Below are 21,270 nucleotides of genomic sequence, written 5' to 3' on the forward strand. Positions count from 1 at the left end.
CATCCCACAAAACAACAAATAATCCTCTTTTTACGGAGCCCCTTGAAATTTTTTTCTTGTTTTGTAAGCTGGTAAGGTTCGGGCAAGAAGCAGGAAACACATTGTCCCCAGCAGTATGCTCTGCTCATTGTCAGGAGAATTAAGTCATAAGTGGCTACCCTGCAGGATCAACCCAAGGCATAGAGGTGGGAGCGCCCAAGGCAGAGATCTACCCTCTTGGCTCACAAGTAAATAAAAAGCCAATCATTCCACAATTTTCACAATACATTACCCCACAAAGAGGTTGTCACAGAGAGGCCATTTTTCCAGTTTGTGGTTGACAAATAAAGGACCATGAGTTGCATTTGAATGAATGTCAATAGACAATGTGAGAAAATGTGTGACTGATTGGGGCTTTCTCTGCCTTGCAAAATTCCACTATTTCACATTAATTAACACCGATACTCTAAAACTTCCAAATCTTAAACCCACACAAAAAGATAGGTGAACCATTCAAGCTCCACATACACTGCACAAAGAACTTTTGTTAACTGTTTTCCCACAATGTACTGCAAATGCCAAACAGGTCATTTTGTGAAATGTGTGGTGAACAACCATATAGCCTGAAATACGGAGAATCCAAAAGTGAGCAGCGATTGCCAGGCAATACAACGGGAACATGCTCAGATTTGGCAATTTTCCCTTTAGCTTTGCCACATGCATGCAAAATAAATGGAAAGCATATGCAAGTAAACAAAGTGACTCCTGAACATTTTCCACTGCATCACATTGGGCTGAAAACTTTTGGCGTCAACCTCAGTGCAAATTATACTTCAATTTTTTTTTATTCAATGACCAAGTTGCAAACAGCAGATTGGGTTATCATTACACCTACAAACTCCAATTTGGTCTATTTTTTCTAAGGAGGACAGCTAGAAAACCTAACTGGCTCACAGTTCCCAAAAATCTCACCTTGTTCCCCAGGTTGGTTGCCTGCAGGACCGACACCATGGCCTTCATCGTCTGCTGGGCATCCGAGCAAAGTCTGGCCAAAGTGTGCATGCTGCTGTTAACGCTCCGGACCAGCTGGTCCTCAGACTGCCCGGCGCTGCTCACAAGCATCTTTGTGTTGCTAGTGAACTCCCGCACCTCCGAGATCAGGGACTCCTTTGAGAGCCGGAACTGCATCAGGCTAGACGCCGACTCTTCCGCTCGGATGCAGTCCTCCAGCTCAATGATTAGGAGCTGGACATCCCCCAGGGCCATCGGGACAGACCGCTTGCCCTGGTACTCTTTGCTCTCCAGCTCCAAGGTGTACGAATCTATGGTGTCTGAGTTGGTACCACCTCTGCCGTTGGACTGGGGGCTCTTGAATGACTGAGGTGGGATGAAGTGCTCTGGTAGGGCCCGGGGTCTAGATTTGACAGGAGGCATGGACACCGGGAGGGGAGGAGGTGAGGAGAGGTCATCAGAGTCGTTGCTGTCTTGGTCCTGCCCGCTTGGGCTCGGAAGAGGGACAGGAGAGGGGAGGACCTCTGATGAGGAGGAGGACAGCGAATCATCTGATGGGTACATGGCCTTCCTTGGGGAGGCTGGTGGGTTGTTAGGTCTGGGAGGAGGAGGGCGTTTTGGTAGGGATGCGTGTATGGATCCTGGCCCTGGATACTTCTGGGTTGAGGATGGAAAGGAGATGGGCCGACCCGATGCCCGGCTTAGAGATTGGCTCTGCCGGAGTTGTGAGTGTGAGGATGTAGGTGGATACTCTGAATCCACTGACTTTGATTTGGTTTCATAAAGGGATACCCTGTGACTAACGGATAAGTTGGAGGCTGGTTCATATTCTTCAGTGCTGTCACTCAGGTCGAGAGAACCAGGTCTCTGTAGGCCTCCAACAGATCGCAGTGAAGAGCACTCCCGGAAGGTAGGTTCAGTAGCTTTGTCTCGCTTGTGATCAAACATGGAGACATCGTAGGAGTCTTTACGGGACAGCGACCTGAAGGCCCTCAGTGGTCTGGGCCTCCTGGATTCCTTCTTCTCTGTAGATGAGGTCGGCAGGACGGACTCATCAGCTCTGCTGCTTTTGGAAAAAGGTTTTGGCCCCCGAAGGAATGAAAAACTTCTCTTTGGGGACAGCAACTTTGCGACAGAGGAGGGACTGGAGGACATGAGAGAGTTTTTAAAACTTTGCTTTTCTTTGGGTGACAGTGGCAATCCTTCTGAAGACGTTGATTCTTTGTTTTTGATAGGTTTTGGAGGCGGCGGTGGAGCCTGTCGCTTGATTCGCTTCAGCTCTGGGGTACTTCCAGCTGAGAAAGTATTGCTTCTCATCACTGGCCGACTGCCTTCACTGGCATCTTTGAACTCAATGTCCCCAGACAATCGCTGACCGAGGACAGTCTTGACATTTGTTGTTTGTCTTGTCTCAATATTTTCCACTCTTCCTGGTTCCAGGTTTACATTATCTCCCTTACAAGAATTCGGAGGCAAATCCTCATCATCGTGAGAAATGCTGATTCTTGCGGAATGAAGGAGAGGACTTTTTGGTGCAAAGGATGAGGACCGCTTCACAGGCTTTGTTTGCTCTTCGATCTTTCTCAGATATTCCCCATTCTCCTGATTCAATTTCAGAGATGATGATTGCCAAAAGCCACAGGAATTTCCATCACCACTTACGCCAATGTCGACTTCATTCGGGAAGGTTTTCTTTGCTAACCCTGGTGAGTATCTCTTCCTCGGAGGAGGCACAGGTAAATTCTTGGATGTCTTCTTTGCCTCTAGTTTCTCACAGGGCTCGGAAGTGTCAAAATCCCCGCCGGTCAGACTGTCCACACTTTCCTGGCGATCCATCTTGGGTCGCACAGCTGGTTTGGGGGGCACCTCAGGGGCTGGTTTTGTCCCATGTGGCTCCTGCCCTTTACTCAACTGTGAAGTCTGGTTTTCTGCCTTAGGATCAGCACTGGAAGATTTAGTTCTACAGTCCGCCTCAATGTTATCTGGACATCCAGATACAGAGCCTGAACAGGTTTGAAGAGTCTTGGAATTGGCACACTCATCCCCCTTACAAGATGAACCATTTTCACTGCCTCTGGTATCATTCGCTGATTTGTTTTTATCCCTGAGGAACTCCTCTGATTTTTGACCCACACATTGTATTCCTGCCTGTCCAACACTTTGTTCAACTTCTGGCTTGTCATAAACCTCTCCAACAGTGACACTGACCATGACTGATCCCTTCTGCTCTAGATCACCGGGATCAGGCTGGGAGAATCCACTGTCCTGGCTGGAGGACATCGTGTTGGAAATGATTTTCTGAGGTCTGCTTCTCTCCTGGGAACAACTGGGATGAGGTTCTCCCACAATGAGGGTTGCCTGGTTCTTAGCAGGTGATCGGGGACTGGTCTTGATTGGAGACCTCGTCCTTTCTACTACTGCTTCCAACAATGGCTTGACAGGGGTATCTTCCCTGGGGCTTGAAGTGGGAGGACTGTGGTTGTCCTCATGTTCTTCTGGTACCTTTATCTCGAGAGCTTTGATCTGCTGGCCTAGTGCTTTCCCTCCCGTCAAGTTGATCATGACTGTAGTGCTGTAACGGCTGCTGGTTGTGTCTTGCACTTTCACAGGAGATTCTGTAGGTGAGGCTAGTGAGGAAGTTGCAGGGGATTTGGATGGTGGTGGGACTATCAACGACTCTATAACCCCAATGTCAAAGTCTGAAACTGGAGGTGGGGGGATAACAGCTTTCATCAATTCCTCATCAAGCTCGTCTGATTCCACAGGAGGTGGGGGTGAGTTGATTAGGGAAACTATCAGGTCATCTTGATTCTCCCCTTTTTCTCTACTGTCAACTTGTTCTTGGTTATCAATTGCCCTCTCTGGACCTTCCAGGGCACTTAGGTTGGGACTGCTGCCATGAAGGGTGGACACACTGTCGGTATCAGATCCCAGACAGGAAGAGACTAGGTTGGGCGCAATGTCCTGTTCTTGCATTTCTTCAGCCTGCTCTGGTGTTGGAGTAGGGTCCCGATCAGCTGGTTCTATCTTTGATCTCCTGCCTCCAATCATGCTGAAGTAGTCAGAAGGGGAGTGGCTTGCACCCGGCTCGTCTGTAACGCCGTTGTCTATGATTTCTGAGGAGATGGTCTCATTTCCTGAATCAGACTCGCACTCTGGGTCTCGGTGCGGGGACCTGTCCAAAAGCTCTCCTTGCTGGTCAATGCTGACATTTATCGCATCCAGGGCTGCAAGCTGGATGCCGTGGGCTTGGTCTGCAGTCTCCTCCTCATTCTGATCAGGCAACGGAAGATCGATGATGGACACAGGCACTGGGGAGTCGCAGGTGCCTCTGATATCAGGTTGAAGATTGTCTGTCTCATTGCTGACATCCCCTGAGTAAACTGTGGAGAGGTCCATAGGCAGAATCTCTGGATTTGTTTGCAAAATGGGAGAGTCCTCTCCTGCTGAGCTGTCAGTGAAGGACACATGCGTGAGGTCTACGATGTCACTGTCCACACTAGAGTTGGAATACGAAGAGTAGTTGCGGAAAGACTCCATCTTTGAGTCCTGGTGATCTTCAATGTCACTCGTCTCTCGGTTTCCTTCACCTGTCTTTTTCTTTTTAGTATGAGCCAGAAGTACTGAGTCCTGTGGCATCAATACTGTCTTCTGCCCTATCACATTCTCTTCTGATGGGGATGGCGACATTGCACAAGAATCACTGCTGACTTCCTCTTCCGCTTCCCTCAGATGTTTGTCATCTTCGATTAGTGGCTTGTGGATTTCCCTAACAGGAATCAAGCTGTCATCATTGTAGATGGCATAATGAAGCAGCCTCACCTGTCCTTCAGTCTCCTCCTCTGTGGGTGAATACAAGGCGACCGTGTCACTCATGTCAACATGCTTGGTCAGTGGCTTCCTGGCCTCCATCCTGCCAGCCTGATCCTCCTCAGTCTCCGAGAAGACCTTCTCGTCTGATCCATCGATGGTCATTTCCTGCCTGCTCACTGGGGGTCCCGGTCTGTCATCCTCCCCAGCGTCCGGCATTTTAACCTCAAACATGTCCTCCACCATGTCCGAAAGGCGGGTGAGGTCAAGGGATTTCTCACTCCAGGAGGAGGAGGAGGAAATGGTACTTGTGTCCGACTTTGAAATGCCACCACTGCCATCCAGGGAGTTGTTTGCATTCTGGTGGAGGACTCCCTCTTCTTCCTCCTCTCCCTCTTCATAGATGGTGAAGGACATGACAGCTCCATCGGGCTGTCCCCCTGCAGCTTCCATAGGATGGTACCTGCCTTGCGATTTTAATCTACAAAGGCAAACAAAGTGGTGCATATTAATAATAATGATAAAAGACATTAACAAAATGATTTCCATGTCATAGACATCTCAAAGCGCTGTACAATTACAACAATTCACAACTTAATTAAAAGTATTAAAAGTACAGATGACAAGAGATTAAAAAGCTATAAAACAATTAAAACTACCAATTAAGAGAAGTATTCAACACTTCAAAAAGGAGATGCTGTCTTTAAAACCCTAACCATTCTTGATTATTCAAAATCAAAAAGCTACAAGTGCACTGGTTTACTGGCTGATTCAGATCAGTCTCAGGTACTGAGTTACAGGCTCAGCCGGTAACTCGCCCCCTTTGAGGACGATTCATCAAACAGGCCGAGCTACCGGCCGGCCGGTACATCAACCGGCCGAGGAAGGATGTCCCACCTAAGGATGTGAGATTAGAACCACACTTTGCTCTCTGAACAATGGATGCTCAGTGCTGTACAGGAAACAGTGAGACGAAAACATGGACCAATCCAAAAACACGGACTGGTTGATATGAATCCGACAAAATAGCAGGTGTAGCAATTGAGACATACGAGGGTCATGTGCAATCCACCTGTTAATGTAATTGACATCCTCTTCATATGCTGGTGGTCCTGCGCACAGGTCTACAAGGTACTCCCCCTCTCCTATCCGGCTAATATCCCACTCACTCCGCCCACCCTCCTCCTCTGAGCCCCGGATCAGCTCAGATGCCAGGTCATTGGGGTAGTTCCATCCGGCCAAGATCACGCGGTGTTTACTGTGGTAGGCTGGTGCTGCAGGGCAAAGACAGAAAACCTGTGATAGACCCGTCTCTTTGGGCTGTACTCCAATGTCACTTGGTTGCTAGTTATGATGCAATGTGACATCATGCCTGGAAATGTCTTACCAGGTTCAGAGTTGTGAGATGAAAAGGGAAGATTTTCTTTGGACCCTTTTGTTTCACATTAACTTTGCTCAAGAACTTTTAATGGCATGTCAATGAGACAACAAGAAGAGCACCCTCTGTCTTCCAAAAGTCACAAGTATATATAAAAAAGTTGGGGGGCTCAATTCTGATGTAATTATGAGAGAATTTGATGTACATTGTTCAAATAAGGGAAAATACATAAACCATAGCACGTTATAGCATAAAATACATTTAATTGGGAAATGAAGGACTGGTAACATGTGCAAGGGCATTATGGTGGGCGAAACTAAATCTGTGACCTGTTGATTCTTTTTGGCCTTTAAACTGTTAAGTATGAACTGACATTGTCTGTTCTACATTCTCAATGACATATATCAGCACTTGCTTTTTTTCTCTCAGAAAATCAGTACTATGAAGCCCAAATGTGCCATTTTTTTCCAGATTATACTTCTTTTGATTAAAAGCAGCTAAAACAAAAAATGCTTTTTTATGGACGCTAGGTTGATCACAGGAACTAACCGGGGCAGGATTCGAACCTGCAACGTCCTGAATGTGGTACGAAGTGTTCATGCCATCGTTAAAATTGAATATCCTGCAGGCACCATATCTTCAGGTTTGGAACTTCCAACTTCAAAAAACAGATTGCTACATGGCTGAATTCGTCAATTCCTTGAACAGTATTTCTGGGGACACAACTTCAAATTACACTCCAACTGCAAAACCTTGTCAGGGGACACCGTGGGACACCAATCATTTGATGGAAGGCCGCAGATTTTACGACAGAATGATTGGGAACATCTCCCCACAGGTGATGTGACATCAGCAGGATGTTGACCTAATTCAAGGGGGCTATTTATGCAAGACATGAAAGGTTTAAGCAGACCCACCTTCTGTTTCTTGGGAATGCGAGTAGAGGGAAGGCAGGAGCGATCGGTTGTTGTCCACGAAGAGTCGGTAGTAACCATTCACCAGAGTCACCATGTCATAGGCGTCGTCGTGAGTTAGCAGTAACACAATGGGCTGCGGTGAAACGAAACACACGTCAAAAGTTAGAAGGCCCGAAAGCTCAAGTTTAAAAGGGAGGAGACTCAGCCGTCTCTCGAGTACAGCATGTCTAGCATGGAAAGAGCCATGCTTTGCAGCTTTTCCCAAGCTTGGATGCAAACACATGGTCATCGATTCCTGCATGAATGGATGGGGAGGGCGGCAGTTATTAGGTGTGTTTTGAGTGCATCCAGCAACCACTTATCAAGCACTGGTTAGTCTGCTTGGTAACCAATGCACACATTACATCCTGGGCACCTGGCAAAATCTACCAGCGGTTGCCAAGTGGTTACCCGATGGCTACAGTAAGAGCCTGGTCAAGGCTGTCCCCATTAGGTTAACAAATGCATTCGCCAAAAAGAAACGACCTTATTTTACAAAAAACAACAAAGTACTAGTTGTACCATAACATTTGCAGCACTAAAAGAGAGGTCTTTTCGTAACAAAATTTTCTAAGATACGAGCCAGAGGCACTGTGTAGGGGAGGTGGGATTCCGACAGCCACGCACCTTCTCGTTCTTGACGTGCAGCTCCACCCGCAGACAGTCCCCATTCACCATCAGCGGGATCAGCTGGATGTCGGTCACCTGACTGAAGTCGGCCAACTGGGAGGTCACGTTGTCCCGCAGGCTGATGACCTCCGCGATGCCCCACTTGGGACCCACCAGCACCGTGCAATTGTAGTCCGCCAGTTGGTCGCTGTCGACATCGGTCTGCTGGGAAAACAAGAAAGCACATCCAAAACCCATACAATGTGTATCGCACTGTATTTCGCATGTATGGCATCAAATACCCTGGAATCTAGAAAAGTCCCAAGAAATCACACCCCACATGTAAACATCCACAATGAGGGGCTGCATTAGGGATGGCGACCATTTAGACCCGGTTTGAAAAGGGCCCCCCGGTAGCCCACCCGGTATAATGCCTGCCCGGTATTCCGGCTGCTCCAGGCCGGTATCAGGCCTGTCTGCACATTGGCATTTCAAAGTCCCTGATGAAAGGCTTCCCCCACCATGCTTCCACAGATGAATAGGGGTCTAAGCGGATTAGGGTAAACATTGTATAGAGCTGAAGGATTAAAAACCACAAGCAGGTTCCTTCTGGGATAGATTACATGTACCAATACTTGCAAACAATAGACCCCAGGATGGAGAAGTTCGAGATCAACAACCAGTCCAGCATCCCAGGCCGGTAGCCAGGCCGGTATGAAAGGGGTTTTTGCAACAGGGCGAGCTTACCGGGGGGCCCTTTTCAAACCGGGTCTAAATGGTCGCCGGCCCTTACACATCTACGAGTAAACCACTGACTCTACAGAGGAAGGAACTCGGTAAATGCACACAGCAGACAAAACAATTTCAGAAGTACTGAATCCGTTTGCTTCCAGTCCACGTGATTTGCAAAAGCTGTACCGACGGGCAGTAATGCAGTTGCTCATTTTCTCCACGATACTGGAAATCTTCTTGATTTTCAGTTGCAGTGTTTGTTATTTAACAGTGACAATAAAAACTGAAAATCAGAGTGTTGGATAACTCCTAGAAAATTGCTCTACTACTACTTAGTCTGGTCATGAGTAGCTGAAATTGAACACGGACAGAGTAAGGCCTCTGTCATGATTCATTTGAACAGCTTGACTTTGTGATTCCACTTGAGACTGGCCAGCACATGATAAACCTGCAGAGACTTGACAGCAACTCCAGTAAAGTTTGGAATAAAAAAATTGCCTGCATAGTTGGCAAACCGCGTCCATGGACAACTGTGTGCCAGCCAAACCGATCAATTCCACCTTGATTTGAGGAGTTGTATTTCTGAAACTCTTGGAAGGCTTTGCCAAGGGTTCGGGACTGTGACAAACAATGCACATGAGAAGTGAACAGTTGATGTCATTACCACCATGGTTCCAGTGAAGTAGGCTCCTCCAAAGGAGCGCAGGTCACAGACTATCTTCAGGTAGTGCAGCTTGGCCTGCAGTTCAGTCAAATGCTGTAGGGGGAGAGAGGCACATCATTAGTAATGTGAGATCCAAGTGTCTCCGATACCATTATGGCTCAACCCTAATATCTATCTTTGGTTTTTCCCTGTGCTGGATAGTATGAGAACACCTCACTTCGGGCCTTGATAGAATGGAAGTCTACGGCAGGATCCTGCCTAGCTGACTCCAGTACCCAGTTATGACCTGCGTGGAGATATACTGATGTGGACCTGGAACGGGGTATGCCCAGAGGTGAAACGCATGGATGGCAGATGGATTTCCATGCCTGATTACCAACTACAAACAAAAGCCCTGGCATCAAATTAGCGCTTCATTTTAAAACGACGCGCCACCAATTGGTCAATTCCATTGCTACTCCTGACACATATGCAATTTGAAAATAAATCAACATAAACTGGAATTTGTTAAATGCCTCTACTACCTTGGAAAAATGGGCAAAACCAATACAACGAGAAGTCTATGTCTGTTTGAGAAAAGAGCATAGGGCTTTTTAGCACGTGAATGATTCTCAGGAATAAAAGAATAGGGTCACATGATGTCAATCTTCATCTAGAACACTTCTCTTTCTAACTATGTGCCAAGTTTCAACCTGATGGCACATTCATTTCAGCAGACATAAGGCTTTAAATGATGTGCCTGTCATGTCACGAGACTTGACACCTGATGACGTCGTCACCAGACATTGTCAAGTTGTGTCTAGAACACATCTCTTTCTGGCTGTGTGCAAAAGTTCAACCCTTTCCCGGCAACGCCCGCGTGTGGACTGGCTGTACAGAGACCCCATCACCATTTACTTGTTATGAGTGGAAGCTCCATTGCAACCTACATGTACAGGTATGTACCTTCTGGCCTGGTGTGCACAAGCCCTGGCTCTGTTTGATGTGCTGGCTAATCAGTCTCTTCAGCTCCTTGGTCTTCATCTTCTTGGCAACCGAAGGGGGCAGGAATCGCTCCACTCCATCTTCTTTCCTGTGAGGACATGACAATGCCGGTTGTGAGTGACCATTCTGCTCACAATGGACGGATTTGACGCATTGGTATGAACAACTACAGACACTGACCGGTAGAAACACATGGTGGGAACCATTTCTTTTCTCTCTTGAAATTGATACCTATGTAAGATTAGAACCCTGGTAAGCACATTGATGAGGTATCCAGGGTATCTAGTCTAGAAGGCATGAGGTCTTGGGTTCGAGCCCCACCTGAGTATTTTTCACTGGTTTTCTTGCAAACTCTCCTACATGTAACTCAGGAACAATAATATTTCAGAAGTGCTCATTATCACCAAAGTGTCTCACAAGGCTAACAAGCACGCCATGTCAAACAACATAAAAAAAGTCTTTTAACGTATGCACTTTCAAAGTTTTCCATCACTGGGAAAGAGGATCTGTCTAAAACTTTTCATCAACAAAAATGTGGACTGTCAAGGCGACTTCTTTCCAAGGACATGGCTTGCATGTATGACTGTGAACTGTCCATTCCTATAGGATTTATATCTACTCGCATATTGTAACAAAAAGCTTGAACATTGCTAACTGCAGTGCACCGCTGAACTCAGTGACATCATGGCTTTGACAGCATGCTGTAACAACTGGCTAACAACTGGCTAAATTTCAGTGACAACCACTTACTCCAAGGCTTTCAGTGACACCTTGCCGGAATGCTTGCTGCTAAGGAAATGCTGCTGTATCTGTAAGGCTGCCAGCCGCACGGCTTTGTCACTGTCCAGGTCGCCAGTGAAGCGCTCACCGATGACGTCATTACAACTCTGCATTTCAAAAAGGAGGTCGAACGTCAAACAGAGGCTACAGAATACTGATCAGAGGGTGCATCTGAAGACATTTGCTAAGGTCAATGCAGAGAAATGTGATGGCTTTTAAATTTTGCCTTCAATGCCGTGAACCCGGTTCGAATCCCTACAAAGCCAACTAGAGGAGGTGGTTTTCAGTCTCTACTTGTATTTCATGGGCTACCCTGTAATGTTCATCCGGGTTTTCCCCCAGATGGACATGACTAGAACTGATGATAGCTTCCGTGTCTCCTTCCTGCTGGTTTCCCCAGGCTTGCTGGCTTACAGTACAATGGGCACTGAAGAGGAATCCATTGTTTTATTCCTAGTAATCAGGAACCGTGGGGTCATAACATGAAATCCTACTATCTTTACAGCTTCCATCAACCTGACTCCTCCTCGAGCGACTTACTTGCAGGTAGAAGTAATCAAAGGCTTTGGGGTCCTTGCTGAGGAGGTCGTAGGCATCTTGGGGGGCAAAGGTCACTCGGAGAAGGCACTTCCAGTTTTGACTACCAGGCCTGCTGGCAATCTGAGGATGGATCGAGATAGGTAAGTGTTAGCTCTAACAAGAAGATTCTAATTGGACCAAAATGTTACAAAGCGGGTTTAGGACTAAGATCCAGTCCCCATTCATGACTTTGCAAACCACCATAATCCACCCCGACGATTGAGGCCATGGGGAGCAGTATGGCCAGTGAGGCTACGGCCATATCACAGTTGGTAAACTTGGCCTAATCGGATAGACTGATACCTGCTCTGATGACTATGCCAACTGCCTGCACAAATGTCTTTTATTACTCCACCCTTTCGTGTTTGGTTATTCTACAGTGTATTAAAGAACTTGCCAGACAGACATGATCTTCATGGCCTGGAATGATCAGACACCCATCTGCATGCAGCAGGAAGAATTTGTTAACATTTACAGAAAGCATGAGCAAAAATATGCGCATGTGATCAGACGAAAACTGTCATCAGCCACACGTCCACACAGTCGGAGGAAATATGGCTCACCTCCCAAACAAATGCAAACAACATACACGTATGTCTGATGATACAAAGCAAGGCCTAGCATCGGTGCCCATTGTGTGGCTTGCACTAACGTGGACAGTGTGTGTGCATATAGTGTTTACAAACTCAACCTGCATAGAAAGTATTCCGTTTTTTAAGCACTTTCAAACCCATTTTGGTCACTGTCCAAAGGGGAGGCTTGTGTGTCCTGGCATGGCAGGTAATGATCCTTAGTTAGGGCATACGTTAAGAGTGGGACAGATTCTGTCAAAGCCTGGAGCTACCCATGAGATGAGCCTGACAAGCAACTTTGAGCCTCATACGAGAATGCCTCAATGCCTCAAATCACCGTTCTGCATTTACAATTCCAGGAAAAGAACTTAGGGGCAAAAATGTATACGTTATTAAACAGAATACAGAGTCATCAATCTGTTCCCTTCTGAAAACACCCTGTCAAAACTGAGGAGACTTTTACATGTAAAATACCAACATTCAGTCTGACGGATCTCTTGTGAAACACCTCTCGTTAGAGCTGTCAATTGCTACTCTCACCACATGGCAACTGTTTGAAAAGCAAGCAGATTGCCAGAGCAGTGCGAGAAAAAAAATTATATGCAGCACCGTATTCAACATGAAGTGACTCCAAAAACGTACATGTAGCTAAAACTCTGGCTAATTTGTAAAATCTGAATAACCTAAGCAGCAGAGGAAGAATGTTCTGCTTCCACTGGGAAGAGATAGTTTTCCTGTCGGTGCTATCGGTAAGTTACCTGGGTCAGTGTTTCATCTTCCTGGAGGATGGTGAACTTGCGGAATCGCGCCGAGTCCTCCATGCTGTGCACCACCAGGGAGAAGTGCTCCATGCTCTTCAAGGCCAGTTTCTCCTTGAGGTTCCTCAGCACTTCCTACAAGGCGAGAAGACAAACCAGACCCAGAACCCGCTCAGTAACAGACGTGGATCGTCAGAGACTTTGTCTTTCCAGACAGGCCATCTTCTCAATGCTGCATTTTGCTCAGGTAAGGCTGGTGGGGGTTGAGGGGATTCTGAATGCCCTCCTCCCAAATCTGATTAGGGGTCCGCTTCGACAAGTTGCTTTGTTCGTGGACGGAACAACAGCCACCCAACGAACAAGTTCAGCTTTTCAACAGGGCTAGCCTGACGTGAAGCGTGCTCATGGTCATTTGGAATAGCAATTCGCGTATGCAAGGTCTGGCTCATTCATGCGGCCATATGCCAACTCACACGCATGCAATCTCCAACCTGAACTACCACCAACATGCACCGTTTATTCCATGAGCGCAAGTAGATCCCTTGAGGGTAAAATACCACTGACAGAAATCTTTATATATGAAGGCAGTATGCCCTCCAGCGCATAATAAACATACATGCGCCGGGATAACTGATAACCCATTGAAAATTGCTGCTTTCAGTTCCCTTTTTCAAAAGTGCAGAAAATCATTGCAAGTTCAGACGATCCAGTTGTAAAAAACAAAGAAAAGTCATAGCTTCGTGTGCAAAAATGTCTCCATAAAACCTCCAGTTTACTTCATCACATGTACATGTACAAGCAGAATGGCTGTGTAGTGCTGAACAATTTGCAGGAGAAATCCCTGACTCTTCCCCATAACCACCTGACCATGGAAAGTGATGTCATTAGAAAACCCAAGTGTAAACAAGTTTGATATTCTGTGGCGTGTCATGCTGAACACAATTGGCAAAAAGACAAGATTTGCTACGCGAGGGTACCAGGTACACATCTCATTTAAGTGGTTCATTTTCATTTAGCAGTAGAAAGAAACCCTTAGGTAACAGCAATATAAAAAACTCAGTAAAATGATTATTTGTATGCAAAAAATACATCATGAGAATGAATAAAACATGGAAATATAATCACTAATATGGTGCCATCACAGCAGAGCAAGTAAAGTTTATGATTACGTTCTACATATTTCATGTACGCGTATGTGTTTCATGACTCCATGGCTTGGAGAATTCCATTTAAAAACTCAAAATCCAGACAACTCCAATTTTTTATTTATTCTCCAAGGTTCAATGCATCAGATGTACACAGCAACCAACGTAAACATGACTGCGCCGCCAGCACGTGGTATGTGTGGCTCGGGGGCAGCTTTTGTGACGGATTTCATCCTTCAAAGTCTGCCGTATATAAAGGCCGCCCGATGTATAAGCCAAAGAGACATTTTTGAGCGTGACGATCAATGTATAAGCTACAGCTTACGTGTATATTCTAAACATTACAGTAATACGTGAAGTGGCACATCTCCCTACATTTCCATCAGGATATCAAACGGTGTGATACAGTGGGACATCGCTGTAACGAACACCGCTACACTGAACATTCGGCTGTACCGAACATTGTCCTTGGCTCCCAATATTTTGTGCATAAAACCTACCGAACATTATGTAGTTGCAAATCAACCGAGATTCGCCACAGCATGCATCAGAGATCGATCCTGAGTGGTAGCTTCACGACTTTTAGGATAAACTAAATATCAACTTTGTAACTCAAGATTTCATGAAAAAACAAAAATAATTTACAGATACATTTCCAGAAACTTCAAACGTGAATGCAACGGCAAAACATCACGAAAACAGCGGATCATAGTATCAAAAGAGGGTGCACTTTAGTTAGACAAGAGAGAGCGCTATTCAACTTGGCAACGAAATATTCAGCAGTTTATTTCCCTATACCAAACGACCGCTGTACCGAACATTTAGCGTGGACTCCGTTGTGTTCGTTATGGCGGCATTCCACTGTACATCAAAATGAGGAGCAGGCACACTCCTCCATATGGAAACTGAGAGCAAATGAACTGCCCTTAAACCCTGATTTGCAAGATCAAGTCACACATATTTCATCTCATCTTAATGGCCTCTCCGCTTTTCAACTGGCTGCTTGACTGTTTCATTTCCTTCACTCATAGCAGATTCCCAGAACATACAAAGTAAATCACACTAAAGTAGAACCATTAATCATCAAAGTACGTACACACTGTTTGAATGAGGTATCATAAAAGAGAGCTCTACTGCAACATAACCTTTTGTAAAATTCAGGACTGCTGCTGATAGCAATGCATAAAAAAAACCAGTGAGGATACACATACTGAAGTCTACTTCATTTGGTTTTCAATCAGAAAATTATGAGATACAATATAGACAAGAGTGTTCCCTCACAAACCTTTATCACATATTATCTATTGATCAGTAATCCAAGACATAGAGAGAATGGGAGAGGAGATTCTACCTTGACAGTTGTCTTGTTATCATACTTGAAGGACTTGGTCTGGCCATTCTCCAGGTACACCTTAAGGACACTTGGAAGGTAGACAAGGCTCGGCGATGATTTTCCCTGCGGACGAGAAAGGGGGGGATCACTAATTCAAAGATCTTATGTACTGAGCATGAGATCAATAATTCATCGCAGGATACACGGACGCTTGAACTCTCCAAACATTGCAATGAGTCGCCTGCAGTTGCTGATAAAGTCAGAGCTGCCATGGGCAGAATCAACAGACATCGGCCCGGTACTCTTAAAGGGGGATTCTGGTCAAGTCGTTGGTGTGGCTTGTCGAAGTACCGGTACATGTAGCTGGTTCCCTGAAATTCTCTACAAATGTGGAGAGCTTCATCGCTGAAATTACTGTTAGCTATAAGCAAGAAACTGTTGTGAAATGTGTAACATTTTCACACCATTTCCCGCATTATTTTGACAGACCACTAGTAACCTACTGTGGGAGGGAGCGATGGAGCCAAGCCCCTGCCATTCAAGCAGTTTCATTCTGCACTGATAATAGTACTTAATGCAATTTCAACAGTGTACACCTGAACTTAAGTTTAAAAAAAATTTCCACAGCCCTTAACAGCTCATGACCTCGGTGTCCTCGCATGTTTTATATTTTATTTCAATATCTGGTTAAATTAAAAAAAAAAAATTTAAAAGGCAACTACATGTACAAATTCTGCAATGCACTTTCAGAAATTAAGATTTTATTTCAAAACTCTTGATTTTAGTGGCATAAATCACATTTCAATATTATATAGCCATTCCCAATAATGTAAAGCTCTGGTAAAAATAATAAAAAGGCAGGGAATGATGAGTTGAGGGACTGTCGGTGTAAGGTATGGGAAAACAACATCAAGACTGATTTTATATACGCCCAACCCGAACTTGAATACAATCTCCATCTTTGAAAACAACCAACATTTTCTCGGGTGTCTGAGGGGTCAGGGAGCCACTCACCGGGGCCACGGCGGCAGCCTTGATGTTGTCGGCAAAGCGAACCCGGGAGGGCTTGGTCTTCAGCTTCTGCTTCTTGTTGGCGCTGAGGAAGGAGGACTTGAGGCCCGTCTTGTCGATGTGGGGCTGGATGACCGTCAACCGGATCACCTCCGACGATTGCCTGCAGCATCCATGCAATGGCAAACGAAACATCAGTAACATCCTCTACAGGGTTTGCGGCACACCTAAACTGAATTGGAAAATCCAGCTCTTCGAAAGGTTTAGCGGTCTGGTCACATCAAGTCTTGGAAACGAGACTTGTCTTCTGGCTCTACAACCCTCTCTTTACATTTATGTCATATTTCAATTTGTTCAAGACCTAATGCCCTATCCCTTTCCAGTACTGGGATTTTTGCTTTATTCCACAGGAGCACATTATTTCAAGTGCTTAATGCTGTTTCACGGGGCCCATTCATGAGCTTACCTCTTGGGTGGGATTCGAACTAGGGACTTCCTGCTTACTGTTGCCACGGTCCGTTCAAATTCAATGTAAATGTAGGACCAGGTTGGACATTCAATGCCAAGTAATTCAAATTTTAGTAATTACTTACACCACTATGTACCACTAAAGAAGCTTAAGATTAAAAAATGTAAATACTGCAATGGAAAAAAAATTAGTTTAAGTTGAACATAAAACCTATATTTGTCAGCACTTCATTTTTACAATATTTTGTGGAGATTTAATTTTTTACAATTTACCTACCACTGAAGTCAGTGTCATTATAACTTGTGTTTGTTAATTTTTTTTAAAGGGGAGGGGTTGTATATATTTTAGTGGTTGGAGTAAGGTTTTGGTGGACAGCAACATGTACTTGTCTGTCGACACATCATCTGTTATTTGTATGGCACAATATTCATTCTAGTTTTAACACCTTTGTAAATTTTAGGGGGACATGGTTTTTCACTTCTGAAATTTATGAACAGAATTTGTATCCACCCAACAATGCTCACCAACTACACCATCAGAGCCGATCCTACCCTGCACAAAATGGTACTTTCCAATTAGAAGAAAAGAAAAATCAAATGCACTTTTGAAACGAGTGACCAAACCCCATAAGCTCTACTGAACCACTCCAGACACTTGTGGTTTCTAGAGAGGACTTTCCTCTAGCAGTACCACACTCAGCGGGAGGAAGGGAAAAGGTCTTTGAACAGCTGATGGACAGTTTCGCCAAAGCAACATTGATTTCCTCTTATGAAGCCAGCCCATTATGATGACAGGACAGTCCACTGTGTGCTCTGCCAGCGAGAGGTTGTGGGATCGTGGGGAGGTTGCAATAAAGGCTGGACACAGGCAGAATCCTTAAAGGTCACATTTCTCAAGTGTCATTTCCATTTCCAGAATTTTTTCAGCAGGTTACAAAATCATTTTTATTTCAAAATGGAATAAACAACCACAAATTGTCCGAGAGAGTGAACTCAAAGTTGCAAATAACCTTTCTGTGTAGTTTTTCTTCTTTTTTTTTTACCCTTGCATCCTCGTTGAGTTTCGTCTAACCACTCTGCAAAATTCAACAGAACAAAATGCTGCAGCATAGAGACCTATGAGGACAGCAACACAGTGTAACCAATGGCTTTGCCGCTCTGTGCACTAACTTTCGAACTGTGCGGTTACACGATAACACTGCCACTCAAACTGACAGCTACACCTACATGTACATGAAGACATGTAGTGCACCGGCCATGCAGTAAATAGCCCCTGTGGTGGTTTTAGGAAGAACAACTCGACAGGATACCGTAAGAAACATCACCGCCTACAACCTTTGCCTTTATTTGCTGTAGCAGTTTCAAATTAGGTCCATTTGCAGAACAGGTCTAAAATCTGTGCTTAATTACAATGACCATTAATTGCATTTCATTCTATGCAACCACTGCTACATACTTTTGTGAAAATGTACATGTATTTCGCAGTGCTGATGCTGTATCAATGTGACGAATGAACAAATCAATGTAGGGGGAGGAATATTTCATCCTGTCAACAAAATTCTTTCATCCGCAATTAAGGATTGCTGCATCGCCGCGACTGTACTTAACAGATTATTACTGGTCAACAGGCAGCATGAGGAAAAACAATATTTCATCCCCAGGAAAGATCTTGTGACTTCTTTTCTGTCAACAAGTCCTTTTCAGTGAACAACTTCAATGCATTTTGGTTTTCCAAATCTACGCTTAATTACAACGGCCGTGAAATACGTTTCATGCCATCAAATGCTTACATGTACAACGGAAGCATCTCCTTTATGCAGGCAACAGATTGTTTAATTCAATGCAGGATGGAACGCCCAGTGCCAGATGGAGTGCTCATTGCACAGAAAGTAAGGAATGTGTAGGCCGTGTGTGTACAAAATGGACCAATTAGAGGTCTACAGCAGTCACTTAGAGCGACAAGGTCCTTGTGTTTGGAGCCCTCTCCATCATATGTCAGTATCCCCTTTACAGACAACCTCCACAGGCCAGAGAGTCATCTGGGCTGGGTTAGGATCTGCATGGGATACTGCAGTGCTGCAAGACCAAAGCCAACTCAATGGCCCAAGGACGGAGATGCCCAAGCTATGGCTAAGTCTGAAACACTTGGCTGTGGCTACAGTTTGCACACAACTCAGTGGGAAGTGGTTGCAGCCACTACTTTAGACTCCCATAAATTCAAAGCCATAGTCAAGTGATCTAGACACACATGTAGCTTTGCTCTCTTTTACACACACATGTACATGTACTCTTTTATTTCCAAAAATTGAAACTGAGGACTACACAACGATAAATCTCCATGAACTTGGACTGAAATACTGGTAGTTGAAAAGAACAAACACTCCTTGTGGAAACCTACGAAAGCTGGATATATTCCACTTGATAAATTTCACTGGAATTGGTCATTGTCCCCGGTTTCAGTCCTACGGGGTGAGTTTTCATTTGTATCAAGTAAACGTTTGTTCTTTAGCATTTAATGGGAAGTCATTTTGTTGTACCACAGACATGCAATATTAATTTTGTTGAACAATTTGTTCATTATTACAGAGAAGCCATCTCTCCCTTTTCTCCTTTCTGAAAAAACAGCATTTTCTGATTTCATTCCAGCACAATAATGTTCAGACTAGAAAAAGAAACCCACTGCATTAAGGAGGCAAAGTTGCATTCAATAAATTTCTCTGCAATACAATGCTGTGGCAATCAATACAATTTTCAGAAGCTCTGAGGAAATTTTGTTTTGTCACATAACACGCATGACGTGCATGCCCACCCACAAGTATGTGCAAGGTATAAGACTTTGTGTAATGGTAAGGTCAAAGGTTAAAATACTACCAGAGATAAAAAGTCGAGAATATCTGGAGCCACACAAACGAGGCTTGTTCATATTGTGTGTCTAGAGCTAGATGTACACTGTAGGTCAAAGTCTTTGCCTGTTGCAGAAAATACAGGGAACACTGCTGATAGTGGACACAGCTCTGCAAGTCCATCTAGAGGGCTTGCAGGGCTGCCATCTTGCAGGCCAGTGCTTTAGTTCCACAGGATTTGCACAAAGGAGGTTTCCCTGTGGAACCAAAGAACTGCCCTGCAAGATGACTACCACGCAAAGCCTCTGTTGGATACGGGCTTACCTTATTCTTTCAATGATGTAGGGTCCGTCCTTCATCATGACGTCTTCACCGTTCAGTCGCAGGATTTTATCCCCGGGCAGTAGCTTGCCCACTGACGGACCCCCTGGAAGCAAAACATTGATCAATAACCGATAATCACCAACTGGTAATCAATTCACAACAAGGCTTGCCTGCAACACAAAGGGGTGGGAAGAGGTTACTTGTTTGGGGAATTATTTTGAAACACATGGCAAAAAGCAAAATAAATTGAGCCAATGTGAGGCCAGAAGTATCACTCAGTCCAGTTACAGGTGCCAACAACAGCACTCTCTTGGAGAGGGGACCTTCATAGGTGCTACTGACAAATTGAAAAAAGACATTTCGCTTGGCTGAAAAGTACCATCTAAGTAGGAATTTTCATTGTCAACCCTTAGTGTTCAGTTTGTATAGCATCTGCATTTACATACATATACGATGTAGGGTACATCCCAATGATCAAATTAATAATTACAGAAAGGACAATTTGTCGACTGCACAGATGGAAAGTCCCAACGCATGATCAACAGGAAGGCCCCCAGTAATGGTAGACTGAACGTGTCAGCATCTGTTCAGGAGAATTTCCAGATACCGTCTATTCTGTACGACTGGCAATTTTTCAACCGTTTATAAGCACATGGAACTTCCGATCACTGCTATGCTGTGTCCAAATAATCATGTTGACTGTTTTCACAGCACCAATTACACAGAAAACCTTGAGGGTTTCGCCAGATGGGACTGAAACCGCCAGCCTCAGGGTTTAACAGCCTAAGCCCAGATCAACTGGCCATGGCTAGGAGTACCACACATGTCTACAGGTGGTGGTCACAGCCGCTAGCCAGTAACTTCCTCAAGCGCACATAATACATCCAGCCTCGGTCATAACATGGGGAAGCAAACATCACTTCTCCGGATGCTTTGATCGCTGCTCCTGCCAGCGGCTGGCCAGCAAATTTGCACCACACAGATGGTGCCGCACCAGCAAATGTTTTAATCATTACTTCTAGATCTTACACCCCACAAACAACAAACAACTTGTTCTGTCATTTTCTTGGGAAGAAAACAACAGGAGGGACACAGCAACCAGTGGGCAAGCTACCGGCTTGCTTTCAGTAAAGTGAGATACGCAATGCAAACCAGTCATCTAAGGGCTTAGACTTTACACCACACATGCGCCAAAGAACTTGGTACCGGTAAGTCATTACATGTATCTTGAAATAGAAGAAAATGAAGGACACGGCATGCAGAGGACAAGCTATTTGCTTTCAGTACAACAGGCATAGGGGACTGAACCCCCCTCCGCTCTGAGACAAAAATAG

General features: G+C 45.0%; 1 protein-coding gene across 3 annotated transcripts in view; it reads right to left on the reverse strand.

Annotated features, from left to right (window-relative positions):
- The window catches only part of LOC110975887 (uncharacterized), a 63,586-nt gene that overhangs the window by 2,536 nt on the left and 39,780 nt on the right, over nt 1-21,270 (reverse strand). For 2 of the 3 annotated variants that reach the window (XM_022228751.2, XM_087133788.1), the window contains 12 exons: nt 19,937-20,039; nt 16,305-16,464; nt 15,309-15,413; nt 12,813-12,947; nt 11,444-11,563; nt 10,874-11,010; nt 10,085-10,211; nt 9,140-9,232; nt 7,762-7,968; nt 7,096-7,228; nt 5,873-6,074; nt 952-5,281 (listed from right to left, as the gene is read on the reverse strand). In XM_022228751.2, coding sequence (XP_022084443.2) covers nt 952-5,281; nt 5,873-6,074; nt 7,096-7,228; nt 7,762-7,968; nt 9,140-9,232; nt 10,085-10,211; nt 10,874-11,010; nt 11,444-11,563; nt 12,813-12,947; nt 15,309-15,413; nt 16,305-16,464; nt 19,937-20,039 — 5,852 coding nt within the window. The remainder of the gene's footprint in view (nt 1-951; nt 5,282-5,872; nt 6,075-7,095; nt 7,229-7,761; nt 7,969-9,139; nt 9,233-10,084; nt 10,212-10,873; nt 11,011-11,443; nt 11,564-12,812; nt 12,948-15,308; nt 15,414-16,304; nt 16,465-19,936; nt 20,040-21,270) is intronic. The other variant, XM_022228752.2, reaches the window with a different exon arrangement.

The sequence above is a fragment of the Acanthaster planci genome, linkage group LG02, assembly GCF_054643075.1.
Source record: "Acanthaster planci isolate LZ-2023a linkage group LG02, COTS_SCS, whole genome shotgun sequence".
NCBI classification, from domain to species: Eukaryota; Metazoa; Echinodermata; class Asteroidea; order Valvatida; family Acanthasteridae; genus Acanthaster; species Acanthaster planci.